Genomic DNA, 14,726 nt, shown 5'->3' with positions numbered 1-14,726 from the left:
ATTTATGCTATGGACATGAATGATTCCCCAAATCTTGAAGCTTGTTGAGAAGAGAGACTTTTCTAAGAAATCAGAATTAATTAACCTCATAATAAAATAAAAGGGGGGAAAATCCCATAGATTTATTTTGAAAGATGAATCAAACCATACCTAGAGCCCACATTAGTATAGAAACTTTGAAGTGGAATTTTATAAAATTGAATCCGTAAGCAACCATCTAAAACCAATCAGAACACTTTGGCAATCACATTACATTACTCTCTGGCATTATGAAAGCAGGTTTTGGAGTTTCTTAACAAAATGTACAAATCCAGTTTTCTGCTATTGTCCATCAAGTTCCTTATTATGTAAAATAAAAAAATATATAAAAATGTATCTAAAATGCCTGATCTATTACATAACACACTTACAAGCCTCATTTCAAAGATACTTTACAAAGACACATTTACATAAAGTCTCGTCAGAGGACTCTGGCATGCAGCCCTGGGATATTTCCAGGTGCACTGTTAAGATTTGGGCCTGTGTTTGATCATACAGTGTGTACTGACTGTTCAGCCACCAGTTTAACTCTGCCTTGAAAGTATCGAATTACACATACACAGAACAAGCATTTATGAGGGTCACTATGTAACAGGTAGTTTAGAGAGAAGAACAGGTAGTTTGAGAAGAAAGCAACACTCAGAAAACAGGCAACTCGCAATATAAAGGAAAACAGAGAGGGAGGGAGAGGAGAAGGTTTGAGCAGAAGAGGAGATAACTAGTCACTGAGCTACAGACTTCCTTCCAGAGTGGATGTAGAGTCGAATGAAGGGCAGAAGAGTGAAGAACAGTTAACTCCCATAAAGGACGTTCCAGCCTTAGTGAAAGAAAATCAGGGTTTTTTTATCTATTAAATTTCATCTAACTTACAGTGTTTTACTGTTGCATCGCAGGTAATGTAATTCATTATTTTTCTTATTAAAATCTGTTAGAGACACTCTGAATCTTTCTGTTTGATAATCTTTCATGATCAAGCTAGAGTCAGAGTCTGGCTAGACCAGCAGTCTGTAAAATTATTTTGGCGATCGCAAATATTTTCTTCATAGTAAATATTTAACAACTGTTAAAGTTTTACCAAAGAACGATTTTCAAACATGCTTTTCATTGCATTTTTTGTGTTCGAAATTGACATTTTGTTTACATTATCCTAATGATCAAAACTTACCATTCTAAAATATAGCGATGTCTGTCAAATTTAATATAAAAAGTGTATTTTAGCATACAAAATGCATAGTCTTTTAAAAAAAAAATGCATTAGATGTCACGTGTGTTTTGGCCAGTGCGCTCAGTTCTCTCAGATGTCCTGCTGTGTTATTTCTGACTGTTCAACTTTGCCCCACTTCCTCTGACTGCAGTCTTATGACATGTAAAAAGAAACATAAGCTTGACAGTGGCACTGCATAACTGAACTCTGTGACTTCAGAGGGATGCATGTCCTTTGTAGTCCCTATATAGTTTCTCATAAGACTTAATAAGACAGAAATTATTAAAACATATTCTCCTTGGAGCTATTTGAGGTCAAATGGCATAGTGGTGATTGATCTTAATAAATCTTCCTGTCATAAATTTCATGGGATATTTCCAGATGATTTTATAAGAATTTAAACAGTCTGATATTTTTTTTACCCCTTATTATTAATTTAGCTGATGCTTGTTATCTACATGGACTTACAATGCATTGATCACAAAAACATTCAACTTGAGGTTAAGTGTCACAAATAGCACAATGGTGATATCCGTCGGTCATCCCGACCATAACCTTTCCCTTACTAGCCCAGATCTTTCCACTAACTTACACCAGCTGAGCTGAAACGGTATGTAAACATGGCATTCACTGAGTGTTTTCAGAAGGTAATTTATGATGACCCATCTCTTTCCTCAGGCTGTGTTTTAAGCCTGTATAATGGCAGAAGCTCATCAGGCCGTGGCATTTCAGTTCACTGTCACACCTGATGGCATTGACCTACAGTTGAGCCGTGAGGTTCTTAAACACATCTACATATCTGGAGTGACATCATGGAAGAAACGTGCCATACGCTTCAAGGTGAATCAATCAATCAGTCTGTCTGTCTAGAAATCTGTCTGTTTCTCTGTCCATCTATCTTTTAAAAAATAATTGGTATTTTATTTTGAGCAGAACGGTGTCCTCACAGGTGTGTATCCTGCCAGTCCTTCCAGCTGGTTAATTGTAGTTATTGCGATAATGAGCACCATGTATGCCAGGATTGACCCCTCCATGGGCATGATTGACAGGATCAAGACATCTCTATCTTTGAGGTAACTTACTAACACGTTCATGGAAACTTCAGGTACGACCATGATGGATATGTATAAACACAGATACCGTACATAAATCTAACCCAGTGTCATCCATGTTTAAAGCAGCTTTGAAACAAACAGTACTAAAGAACAGCTTGTAAAGATGGCCTTTTGTAGATTGCATGTTTACTATCTATTTATTTTTCAATAATTTATTAATAAATTGTATTTCAGTATATAGAACTTCTCTTTTTTTTCCTATTTAGTGAGTTTATGACGGGTCAGACTCAGACGGTGTTGAGTGCCATCCTGTTTGCCACAGGCCTGTGGTTATCATTCATCTTTCTGCTGCGGTACACCCTGAAAGCTCTCCTGTCCTATCACAGCTGGATCTTTGAGTCACATGGCAAAATGAGCTTCTCTACTAAAGTCTGGCTGGTGGGTCTCCCATGAAATTAAATGTATGTATAGTGCAGATTGAAATGTGGCTAGATTTATGAATCATTCTCTCTGTTATAGAGTCTTGTAAAGCTGTTGTCTGGTCGGCGACCATTGCTCTACAGCTTTCAGGCATCTCTGCCCCATCTCCCGGTACCAAACATTGATGACACAATCAGGAGGGTAAAATATATATATATATATATAAATATATGTATTTTTTTTTTTTTTTTTTTTTGCCATGTGGGTTTGAAATGTAATTCTCATTGGCATACAAAATTATTATTTAAAATGTTGGTATTTATACAACTTAATTGTAAAGTAATATTTGTCATGATGCTTTTAATTTAAGATGGTTTTATATGTAAAAAAAAAAAAGAAGTGTTATTGTGTCTGGTACAAAATTGTAATGTTAAAAAATATTAAAATCGGCATAGATTAAAAGCAGTAAACATTATTTTTCTTTTAATTCTGGGTTGGAGTATTACACTGTTTTGCTTTATGTTATTTCTTCTTTTCATTGTTTTAGTATCTTGAATCTGTTCGACCTCTTCTGGATGATGAGCAATATAAACAGATGGAGATTGTTGCGAATGACTTTAAAAAGGATCCTGCACCCAAATTCCAAAAACACCTTAAACTCAAATCCTGGTGGGCCACAAATTATGTAAGCAAACAAAGCCAGAGATCTTCTACATGAGTGGACTATAAATCAAATAATTACAGGCAAACTAACAGGTATGTCACTGCGTGTGTTAACAGGTGAGTGACTGGTGGGAGGAGTATATCTACCTGAGAGGACGGGACCCCATCATGGTCAACAGCAATTTCTACACAATGGTGAGCAGACATCATGTATAACATATCTCTTACAGTGTAACAACAAGGCTTTTATACGTAGGCCTAATTAGTTTTTAATCAGACCTATCAGGCACTGAGAATGTTGCCCATGAATTGGCTTGGAATGCAGTTTTCAGGAGGATGCGGAGGACATATCAAAAATCTTTTTATTTTTAAAAGTCATGTTTTATATAAGTCAAGGCTGTGAAGCATAAACACAAGGTGGTTTTGGGATTAGGTTGACATTTAAAATGTGTATTATTTTATAAGAGAAAAATACTGTACATTTTGAATCAGTATAAGTTTGCTAAAAGTTAATTGTCAATTTTAAGTAGAACACTAGCATAAAATGAAACGAAAGCCAACAAAGTCCAAAGTTTTGATCTATGAATACATTTTTAAAAAGCTGAAAACCTGACAGGTGACAAAATAATAATTAGTGACTCAACATGTACTTAAAATGAAATTTAAAGTCCAAACAATAATTAATCAACGAAAAGCCAAATACATATGAACTAAAATGAAAAGAGGTCCAATGGCGCCACCAGCTGACTAACTGTGGAAACAGCAGTTGAGCTTGTTTTTTAATAGCTATTGCTTTTTAATAGCCTCATTTATTAAAACTAACTGTTTCCGTAACTCTCTTTCTACTTGCCAGGATTTGCTCTATGTGATCCCTACACACAGACAGGCTGCACGAGCAGGAAATGTAGTTCACGCCATGCTGCAGTATCGGCGCAAGCTGGAGCGAGGAGAACTCACCCCGGTACTGACATAAACACAACATAGTTTTTGCATACACAACAGCGAATTGCCATACAAAAAACAAATATAGGAAAGTTTCCCATCATGTTTTCTGTTCTCTCTTGTCAGCTGAGAGCTCTTGGTATTGTCCCCATGTGCTCTTTTCAGTATAAGAGGATGTTCAACACCACCCGTATTCCTGGCATTGAGACTGGTAATGACATTTTCCCTATATTTTCAGCTTTATGGTAGGCCTACAGATTCATAGATGCTCTTTTTAAACCATGATGGTTTCTCATACTGATATGTTCATGCTCAGATTTTGTGCAGCATCTGAAGGACAGGAAGCACTTAGTTGTGTACCATCGAGGCCGTTTCTTTAAGGTCTGGCTATACTATGGTGGTCGCCACCTTTCGCCCTCAGAGCTTGAGTTGCAGTTTCAACGTATCCTGGATGACAAGTCTGAACCTCAACCCGGAGAGATCAAGCTGCCTTCACTGACTGCCGGGAACAGGTGAAGATGACCTCGCAATCGTCCTGCGACTGTGTACTAGACCAGAGGTTTTCAAAATGAGGTCCAGGACGCAGTTTGAACAGTATGACTCTCTTCTGTGGATCCCATAAGAAGATATGTTGAAGAATTTTGCTAAACCAAACCATTTTAATTCCCAGTGACTTCCACTGCATCAATGGGAACTGAAACTGTTTGTATACTGAAATTCTTTAAAATATCTTGTTTATGTCCTACAAAAGAAAGTAGTACATGTTTGGACAAAACAAGGGTGAATAAATACTGAATGAAATCTTCCCCTTTAACACATATCCAGGGTTCCCTGGGCCAGGGCTCGTTTAAAGTACTTCACAGAGGGCGTCAACCAGGCGTCTCTGGAGGCCATCGAAACAGCTGCATTTTTTCTGACCCTGGACGATGAAGCACATGGATATGATCCAGAGAACATACGGTCCATAGACCTCTATGCCAAATCACTACTGCATGGAAAGTGCTACGACAGGTAGGAACCTATTTCAGTATTATTCACAGCATTTATTCATATCTTATAAATAGAATTGAATTTGCTATTTTCAGTAAAAAAAAAAAAAAAAAAAAGTGTAATTTTTTTGTCATTTTCTTGTTCTGTATTTTTATTAGTTTTTGTCATTTTTATATTTAGCTTTATTTTGTATGAGATTTAGTAACGCAAGAACTTTAGTGCTATATTTTCTTAATCTAATATTTGTTTTATTTTAGCTTTATTTCATTCATGAAAACATTTTTTCAATATAATATAGTTTACATTTTTGTTAATGTCAACAACGCTGCAAGTAACACTTTTAAGTCTCATAAACTGATGATTATTTTCGGTGAGCATGATCAGTTGCACATCTACACGCTGAAACATCTTCTCTCGCCTGTCAGGTGGTTTGATAAATCCTTCACTTTGATTGTCTACAAGAATGGTAAAATTGGTGTCAACACTGAGCATTCATGGGCGGACTCCCCCATCATAGGACATATGTGGGAGGTAAACAGTCAATAATAATAATAACTGTAAATACGTTTATTTTAAATGACACCATTGGGCTGCAAGACTTAACATGCATTTTAACTTTCTGCTTAGTATGTTTTAGCCACAGACTGTTTCCACCTAGGATATACTGAGGAAGGACATTGCAAAGGAGATATCAACAAAAGCTTGGCAACCCCTACCAGACTACAGTGGGACATCCCAAAAGCAGTATAAATTAACATCCTACATATAGTTTGACATGGCTTTACATTAAAAAAAAATTCACAAATTCTAATGCGTTTTGTGTCCTGGCATACATCCTTAAAATAATTTCTACACTGATAACTGATTAAATTCCCTTGTCTTTTTTCAGTGCCAGGAGATTATTGAAGGTTCTTATATGATTGCAAAGGGAATTGCCAATGATGTGGATTTCCATGGCTGCTTATTTAGCGAGTTTGGGAAGGGCCTGATAAAGAAATGCAGAACAAGTCCGGATGGTTTTATCCAGCTGGCACTGCAGCTAGCTCATTACAGGGTACAAGCCACACATATTTAGATATAATCCCTCTGCAATAATGTGTCTATATATTGTGAACACAGTTTAATGAAGGATGTTTGTTTGAGTAGGACAAGGGTGAATTTTGTCTGACTTATGAATCATCCATGACGCGCATGTTTCGTGAGGGCCGGACGGAAACCGTGCGCTCATGCACCTGCGAGTCCACGGCGTTTGTAAGAGCAATGGAGGACGAGAGCACCACGGTGAGAGCAATGTATTTTCAGACCCCACCCAGAGGTCAGCATTATTTAAAAAGTTAAGCACTATTTTAAAAGCTAAATATACCGTATTTTTGTATTATAAGTCGCACCTGAGTATAAGTCGCATCAGTCCAAAAATACGTCATGATGAGGAAAAAAACATATACAAGTCGCATTTATTTAGAGCTAAAGAACAAAGAGAAAACATCACCGTCTCCAGCCACGAGAAGGCGCTGATATCAAGTGTAGACTACAGGAGCACTGAGCAGCATAGAGCGCCCTCTCGCGGCTGGAGGCGTTAATGTTTTCTCTTGGTTCATTTCTCTCAGTTCATGTCAAATTAAATTTTATAAATAAGTCGCACCTGACTATAAGTCGCAGGACCAGCCAAACTATGAAAAAAAGTGCGACTTATACTACGGAAAATATGGTATATGGTAAATAAAACTTTTTTGCATAATGCTGCATCCAAATTTAACTATTTCAGCATTTTTCAAGACCACTGTTTCAAAATCCAGTGGAATATCAGCACTTATGCATTGGTTTATGCTTTGATTTGAACGTCTGTATTAATTTGAACCTGTAGGAAATGTAAATTGACCTGACATTTTTTCTTGTTTACCAGAATGAGCAAAGGTTGGTGCTCTTCAAAAAAGCAGCAGATAAACATCAGAACATGTACCGCCTGGCCATGACAGGAGCCGGGATCGACCGCCATCTCTTCTGTCTCTACATTGTTTCCAAAGTAATGGGCATCGACTCACCCTTCCTCAAACAGGTCCGTAGAAGTCCGTTCATAAGTGTAAAATAGGACATACCTGTTTAGTTTTGCTTAAGTCAGGGACACCTTCTTTTGGTAGGTTTTGTCAGAGCCCTGGCGCCTCTCCACCAGTCAGACCCCTCAACAGCAGCTCAATCTCATCGACATTCAGAAGTTTCCCAAATATGTGGGAGCTGGAGGCGGCTTTGGGCCTGTGAGTCTCACTCACACCCCCTACAGTACACAACGTGTCATTGCAACAAGTTTAGTGAATGAACGAACCTGACATTTGATCATTTATCACTGAGAACTTTTAATATGCAGGTTGCTGATGACGGTTATGGGGTTTCTTACATCATTGTCGGCGAGAATCTCATTACATTCCATATTTCCAGCAAGTTCTCCAGCCCCGAGACGGTAAGAGAATTTCAAATGTTTGCATTTTTTAAACGTTTTCAAACGTTGGCAAGTGCCACTTGTGAATACGTAATCCTGACAAATTAAGGCCATACATAATTCAGATATAGACCCTTGTTAAGTTCACACCAGCGTCCAAATCAACGGACGATATATTTCTGTTTACGTAAGCAGCGCGCACACAGCGTTTTAAAATAATACACACATAATTACAAAATAAAAAAGTTAAAATTCTGTCATCATGTATTCAATCTGAACTATTTCAGAACTCATGACTTCTGTGAAACAAAACAAAGAAAAATCTGGATTAAATATTATTAAATCCTTAACTTTTCCTCTCTGTCCTCAGGACTCGTTCCGCTTTGGGCAGAACATCAGACAGGCCATGCTTGACATAAGAGCTCTATTCAACCTGAAAGAGAAGAAGATGTGACTCCTAAAAACAGAAATCTTCAATTTCAAAGCTGACCCAAACTGAAAGCACCAGTTTAAAGTTAATAACCCGAGCAAGCGCCACAATTAACAACCAGTAGGTTATGTTAGTATTAAATAAACATGTATATAATGAGTAGTGAATCAGTGCACAGGATCTATGCTGGGGACAAGAAAGTGTAAAAACAAATAATGTATTTAATTGTAAATATTTTAGCATGTGGTCTTTGGCAAATGACTGTAAATATTTCATTTGTGCATATTTCTAAAATTGTAAAATTTACTCTGCACTTAATTACACTGAATAACTGTACACAAAAATCTGGATCTTAACATGCACACAATCACACACATTTTTCAAGAATTAAAAAAAAAGAACAGATTTATTGGAGGGGTTTCAATGCATATGTATATATATATATATATATATATATATATATATATATATATATATATATATATATATATATATATATATATATATATATATATATATATATATATATATATATATATATATATATATATATAATGATTAGCAAATATGAGAGCATGAGAAAGTATGACCTTTGTACAGAATATAAAAACAGATCTACCACAGAACAGAACTAACGATGTTCATGTGAAACAGTGAATATCACACAATATAAACTGCATCTCCAATGTTTAGCACATTCTTTGGGAAACTTCAGCACCGCCATTAAAGACAGCAGTGCGTTTCCCAAAATATGAGGACTTGATTTATTAGAGAGGTATTACCTTGGATTCCTTCAGTCCAACGTTCCCACCCAACAGTGATGGAGGGTTATTTAATCCAACATACGAGGGATAATACAAAAGTAAAAAAGCAATCCTTTCCCGACTCTTCCGCATCACTGCAGCTTCATTAACTATCAGTCGAGGCAAAGATTATGATGTGATCTACCACATGGGCTGTGCATACTAAGAGGAAAGGCTAAAACACACCATGGCTAAGGATGAAACCACAGGTGACATCTGAGCAGAAGAAATTTGGAAGTAATCAACAGTATCAGAGAAGAATTATACTATCAATTATTCGTTCTACTTGGAAGCTGCCTCACAATCAGGTGCATGTTCGGTTAATGTAACATAAAAAGGCAATCGAATTTTCTTTGTGAAATGTTCTTCTGCTTTATAACCGTGTCCATGTAGAGGAATCTGCCCTGAAGGCCAAGGTGGGCAGATGTTTTATATATCAGTATGTTGATATATTTTCAGCTGAGGCTAGCGTACACTAGCCATTCGGGCCACGCGGGGTCACGGGGTCAGGTTTAAGACGTGGCTCCTGGGGTGGTGTTGACATTCTGTGTGGCCATTTGCGGTGCGACTTCAATGATGCGGGGTTTGTCGATGATTCGTGCCGCGCGGTTGCCTTTCTCTACGATGCCGATGATCCATGCCTGGTGACCCTCTCCGTACTTAGGAGATTTGATCTCGGCACAAAAACGGGCTGCTTGCTCACGGGGAAGACAGATCAGCAAACCTCCTACAAGACAGCAGAAGAGAAAAGAGCAAAAGAAACATTTGTTTAAGATTCGATTAAGACTGCAAAGATAAAGTGAACGTGTAATAACAGCTTATTAAGAACACTTTAACAAAGGCATAAAATTAATGTAGAGTGGGATTCAAATGTCTTGAGGCTGAAAACATTTTACCTATTTTAACTTAAACTTAATACAAACAGAAAGTCATAGCATGAAGAAAAAAGAAGAAAAAGAAACCTTTCAAATAATAATAAAAAAACATAAAAATATGGAGCAGACAAACTTTTATCGAAACTGATAAAAATAAGAAATGTTTCTTAATCAGTAAATTACCATATTAGAATTATTTCTGAAGGATCATGTGACACTGAAGACAGGAGTAATGATGCTGGAAATTCAGCTTTGTGTCACAGGAATAAATTAAATCTTAAAAGATGTTAGAATAGAAAGCATCTATTCTAAATTGCAATCATATTCACAATATTACAGTTTTTACTGTATTTTTGATCAAATAAATGCAACTTTGTTGAAGCCTAAAATAAAATCTTACAGACACCAAACCTTTGAATGGCACTGTATAGAATCACATAACTTTTGTTCTACAATAATTTTTTAATATATATATTTTTGTTTTCAGTTGATTTGACTTTGTTTTACTTTATTTTTGTTTTATGCATATATAAAATGCAAGTTCATATATAAAATGCTTTTTTTTTTTTTATTCAAGTAGAAATGAAATATTATTTGATTATTTTTCATTTATTATTATTTCCTTACACAGTTTTCATCATGTATAAAATGTTAAATATGAAACACATTGTCCATTCTTCACATTAAAATTGAGGGTACAGCTTTTTTTTTTATTTATTTATCAGTATACAGTTTTTATCATGTATAAAATATAAAATGTGGAATTTTATTTTTGTTTATCATACATAAAATGCATAAGGCTTTCATTAAACTAGAATTTAAATTACATTTGCACATTTTTCATGTGTTAGTATTTAATTATACAGTTTTCATCATGAAGTAGATTTAAATAAAATAAATAAATAGCATTTTCAACACGTGCGCCACAAAGAACTGATCTTGTACCTGAGGTCTCCGGGCAGGTGCCGTGCATAAGGCCAAACATGTTGCCGCAAGCTTTGCTGACGGCAGCCATTTTGGCGAGAACCGGCAAGTTGTGAATGACAAAGGACACCTCTGTACGCTGCTGCCGGGCCAGATTCTGAGCGTGACCCAGGATCCCAAACCCTGTGATGTCAGTTGCTGCGTGTGCATTGAAGGTGTGCATCAGACCGGCCGCTGGACAGAGACACAAATAAAGGTCAAACATCAGCTGGAATCTGTTATTTACGAGCCTCAAACGTCACATACTGACCTGTTCTGTTGAGTCGAGCCATGTTCAGCATGGCCTCCTGATAAGCAAGTTCAACATCCTCCTGAGAGACGACTAACTTGATCTTATTCCATTTCTCTGGCTGAGACCCAAAGAAAGAATAAGCAATTAGACTCTGTCCAAGCTATAATATGAAACTACAAATGTCTAAAACTCTCACAATGTCCAGCCACTGGTGCACTGCGACCGCCACTTGTGTTCCTAGAGGTTTGGTAAGAACCAGCACGTCCCCTGGTACGGCATTATCTGGCCTTTAAAAACACATGCACAGAATTAGAGGAATAGACTGACATTTTAGTTAAGCATGTGTTAACAACAGGTAAGAGTGCATTAAATTACTTACATAATGAACTCATTAGGTTGGCACACTGTTGTGGCCACGCCTCCCAGGACTATCCAAGGATTTATAACAGTCTGACCTCCTGTAATAGAGGTTCCTGCCTCCTCTGATGCATCCTTAAACCCCTGGATGACCAGAGGCATGACCTTATCACGCTCCTACAAAACACACACAAGTAATGTGATTTCTGTTTTGGATACCTATATCATCGATGCTTAGTTTTACAATTAAAGCTCTGCAGTTTTTATTGTTGGGGGGGGAAATGTGCCATAATGCAATGCAATACTATCATGACTGAGATATGGAAAAATAAACATTCTTCAAATACCTGGTCATATTTGATACTCATCATTTAACAAGATTTTTCCAAATATTATTTATTGACAATCAAGTAAAAGTTAATTCAGTGTTCACCTTGAAATATTACTAACAATAAAAGTTATTCTTACATACATATACCTTATATAATTAAAGACTTCACATCAAAATTACATATGAACCGTAACCTAAAGGTGGACGTTTTTACAATTACATTACATGCAAAAAAAAAAGTTGTTATTATTCGGACAACAAAAGGCATATAGTAGATTGGCTACAATATGTTTTTCAAATTGTTCATATTTAAAAGCTTGTAGAGATAGATAGTTTTGCCTGTATATTTATAAATCTGTTTTGAATCTCATTATTAGGACTAAATGCTTTTTCCTCGGTCTCACCTTCTCTGTGAGTTTGTTGCTAACACCAAGAAGCATCAGCATGTTGTCACACTCTGTTACCCCCATAGCATACAGATCACTCAGCACATTAGCACACGCAATTCTCCCCTAGAAAGAAGACAAAAACATCAGATTGTGACTAAGTTTCAGTTTTGATATTTTATGATATTCTAAAGCGCGTTTACCATCATATATGGGTCGTCCACTATGGGGTAGATATAGTCTGTGGTCTGCACAAGTGACAAGCCTCCGTGTCTCAACGGAATCACACAGGTGTCCATACCAATGCCTGTTTTAAATAAACATTGTTACTTCAAATAATCTTTGTGTTTTGTCTGAAGTTTCGAAGCTTAAAGTTTCATGCAAATACAAGGTCTGCTTTCTTTTCTACAAATTAAAGTAATAAAAGTTTAGAAATATCATGATAGATTAATGATAGTTTTTCTCATTTTGGTGAACCATTCCTTCAAGTAATTGTTTTGTTTGTTTTCTTTCTCTAGTGAAAGACTAATGAAAATCTTGATGTGAGTGTGTGTTTAGTTATGTACCTAGTCTGGGCATTACCGCCCCGAGGAACTGCTCATCTTCCTGATAATGGTTTTCCTGCAGAGACTCTAGAAGTTTCTGGAGCACATCTTGAGGGACTTTGCAGCCCGTTCCCTTGAGCTCTGTGAAGCGTGTTAGTCTGAAGTTCTTGTCGAGTTCATAACTCTCCGGGTTAAAAGATTCCCGCACGGACATGTTTAAAGACCTCACTGGCACACACGACAGCCAAAAAACCACCTTCACACTATGGTAACGTCAATCTGAAGAAGAAATAAACAAACATTAAAGTGTGTAAAGGGTGAGGACATTTAGTGTGTCCATGCAAACAACATGCATCATAATAATAAATACAGAATGAATATTCTACGGTTTCACCCTAAACAATGAATAAGAAAAATGCAAGTCTTGTACAAATGTCTTTGCAAAGATGCTCAGAGGTGAGCCTCCCCTTTAAATATATCTGCTCTAGCTGAGCTGAATTCACTGTCCAGCCTGCTTTGTGTACATGGCAACATGTTCCTCTGTTTAACTGTACTGCTCATTACTGCATATAACACAAAACACTTAAGCATACGTATATAACGCTTTTTTTGTATTATTATTATTATTAAAAGAGATAATTAATGTGTTTTTAAAAAACAGATAATGTTATTCATTTCTATGAGCAAATATGTGACTTTAGGGTTCTTGGAATTCTATAGTTGATGTGGCGCGCGCTAGAATCTCTTTAGTGATTCGGTTCGTTTGAAGAGTTCGCGACTCGTTTTTAGCCATATTCCAAAAGTTCCCAAAGGTCTCCGCGCAACTGGTTTTATTGAGCACAACAAACGTATTAAACATGTATAATGGCGATTCAGACACTGAACTAATACATTAGACAGCGAAAATATCTATTTAGCACATCAGCACACAATTAAAATATAATGCGGTTGTTGAACTGTTTCTCTTTTATCCATTTTGGCATGCCAGATAACCGAGATACGCGATACAGTTGCATTTATGAATGCAAAGATAAAAAAAGAATCAACAATAACATATATAGCGTTGTTGAGTCAAGCGCTTGTTTGAACAAGTCACTAAAAAGAATCATATCAAATGAACGATTCGCTCAAGAATCACTAAAACCGCTGCACGCGCCGGCCAACGCAACGCCCCCCTCTGCTCGATTATATTACACTGCTTCTAATATACAATATAGTTTATGCATGCCAAAAAGAAAACGCGCATAAAGTAAAATGGATCAAAGTAATAAGAGCGCAAGCGGTTTATAAAAATGTCGGCGGTGGAAAAAATTAACCCTTAAAGCGCCCGCGCCATGATTGCAGTGTGCACAACTGAGTAATAATATAAAATTAAAACTACTTGGTGCACTTTACACAAATTCCGAAGATAATTTCTTCTACTGGAATAACTAAGATAGCTCTCCTCACAAGTAATGCATTGTGGCACAGTTATATTCGTGCTCCATTTCCCCTTTAATTGTGTTGTTCAGTTTGCGCTTACCGGTTTCGCTCGATACAAGAGACGCGACGCTCCCGCAATGCACCGCGCGCAGAAAGGGCGCCTGGCAAATGTGCCTGAATAGAATGCCACTGAATTCAATACCCTTTTTCATGACGAACAGCACCGTATTCACTGTGCATCTCAGGCGATTATATGTCCCTTTCGAATACCAATGCGAGTTAATATGTGTTTCTGAGAAAATATTGGATATTTTGAATATTTGAATTAAAAAGTCGAAATTCTACATTGGTCCTTCTTTCCCGCGTGACGTCATCACCTCCCCTTTAAAATCGATCGGAGTGTGGCAACAAAAATGTCCACGTTATTTTGTACCTTTAAACTCACTGTGGTCTTGTCCGTTTTGGTTACTATATATGATCAATGTAGTGGTTATGAAGTAATTATTGCACACTTAGTTTTGTTTCTTTGTAAAGTATACATGCAAATTTACCTTTTCACAGTTTTACGAAAGAAATGAAGCAATGTGGATACAAATACAAAATCTGTTAATACA

The 14,726-nt window shown here is 36.7% G+C and overlaps 2 protein-coding genes across 5 annotated transcripts; one reads left to right on the top strand and one right to left on the bottom strand.

The window, feature by feature from the left end:
• Positions 1-607: 607 nt before the first annotated feature.
• LOC113073066 (carnitine O-palmitoyltransferase 1, liver isoform-like) lies at positions 608-8,579 on the top strand. 2 transcript variants are annotated; one of them, XM_026245966.1, is made up of 19 exons: positions 608-932; positions 1,922-2,083; positions 2,177-2,316; positions 2,565-2,736; positions 2,818-2,919; positions 3,266-3,403; positions 3,499-3,576; positions 4,235-4,342; positions 4,450-4,534; positions 4,640-4,835; positions 5,149-5,334; positions 5,739-5,844; positions 5,941-6,057; positions 6,203-6,367; positions 6,460-6,594; positions 7,217-7,369; positions 7,452-7,565; positions 7,676-7,768; positions 8,118-8,579. In XM_026245966.1, exons 2-19 carry the CDS (start codon positions 1,943-1,945, stop codon positions 8,199-8,201), a joined length of 2,313 nt encoding a protein of 770 aa, XP_026101751.1. In that variant the 5' UTR covers positions 608-932; positions 1,922-1,942; the 3' UTR covers positions 8,202-8,579. The 2 variants fall into 2 exon arrangements, with proteins under 2 accessions (XP_026101751.1, XP_026101752.1); XM_026245967.1 differs by lacking the exon at positions 608-932 and having other exon boundaries at positions 948-2,083; positions 2,177-2,192; positions 2,293-2,316.
• Positions 8,580-8,877: 298 nt separating this feature from the next.
• LOC113073067 (selenide, water dikinase 1) lies at positions 8,878-14,361 on the bottom strand. Of its 3 annotated transcripts, none has more exons than XM_026245968.1 (9): positions 14,213-14,361; positions 12,712-12,969; positions 12,349-12,452; positions 12,164-12,271; positions 11,451-11,605; positions 11,268-11,358; positions 11,090-11,189; positions 10,801-11,013; positions 8,878-9,707 (listed from the first exon to the last, which is right to left on the bottom strand). In XM_026245968.1, the coding sequence occupies exons 2-9, from the start codon at positions 12,902-12,904 to the stop codon at positions 9,493-9,495; spliced, it is 1,179 nt and encodes a 392-aa protein (XP_026101753.1). In that variant the 5' UTR covers positions 12,905-12,969; positions 14,213-14,361; the 3' UTR covers positions 8,878-9,492. The 3 variants fall into 3 exon arrangements, with proteins under 3 accessions (XP_026101753.1, XP_026101754.1, XP_026101755.1); XM_026245969.1 differs by having other exon boundaries at positions 14,140-14,213; XM_026245970.1 differs by lacking the exon at positions 14,213-14,361 and adding an exon at positions 14,086-14,183.
• Between the last annotated feature and the right edge of the window lie 365 nt (positions 14,362-14,726).

The sequence above is a fragment of the Carassius auratus genome, unplaced genomic scaffold (assembly GCF_003368295.1).
Source record: "Carassius auratus strain Wakin unplaced genomic scaffold, ASM336829v1 scaf_tig00011294, whole genome shotgun sequence".
Classification (NCBI taxonomy): domain Eukaryota; kingdom Metazoa; phylum Chordata; class Actinopteri; order Cypriniformes; family Cyprinidae; genus Carassius; species Carassius auratus.
The sequence above is the reverse complement of the archived record's forward strand: the minus strand, read 5'-3'. Positions and strand labels throughout refer to the sequence as shown.

Coding starts and splice junctions, on each gene's coding strand:
- LOC113073066 (XM_026245966.1), top strand. CDS start 1,943: ATGGCAGAAGCTCATCAGGCCGTGGCATTTCAGTTCACTGTCACACCT. Junction 2,084..2,176: donor AACGTGCCATACGCTTCAAG/GTGAATCAATCA, acceptor TATTTTGAGCAG/AACGGTGTCCTCACAGGTGT. Junction 6,058..6,202: donor AGTGGGACATCCCAAAAGCA/GTATAAATTAAC, acceptor GTCTTTTTTCAG/TGCCAGGAGATTATTGAAGG.
- LOC113073067 (XM_026245968.1), bottom strand. CDS start 12,904: ATGTCCGTGCGGGAATCTTTTAACCCGGAGAGTTATGAACTCGACAAG. Junction 11,606..12,163: donor GCAACAAACTCACAGAGAAG/GTGAGACCGAGG, acceptor TGTGTTTTGTAG/GAGCGTGATAAGGTCATGCC. Junction 11,014..11,089: donor GGCTCGACTCAACAGAACAG/GTCAGTATGTGA, acceptor GTCTCTGTCCAG/CGGCCGGTCTGATGCACACC.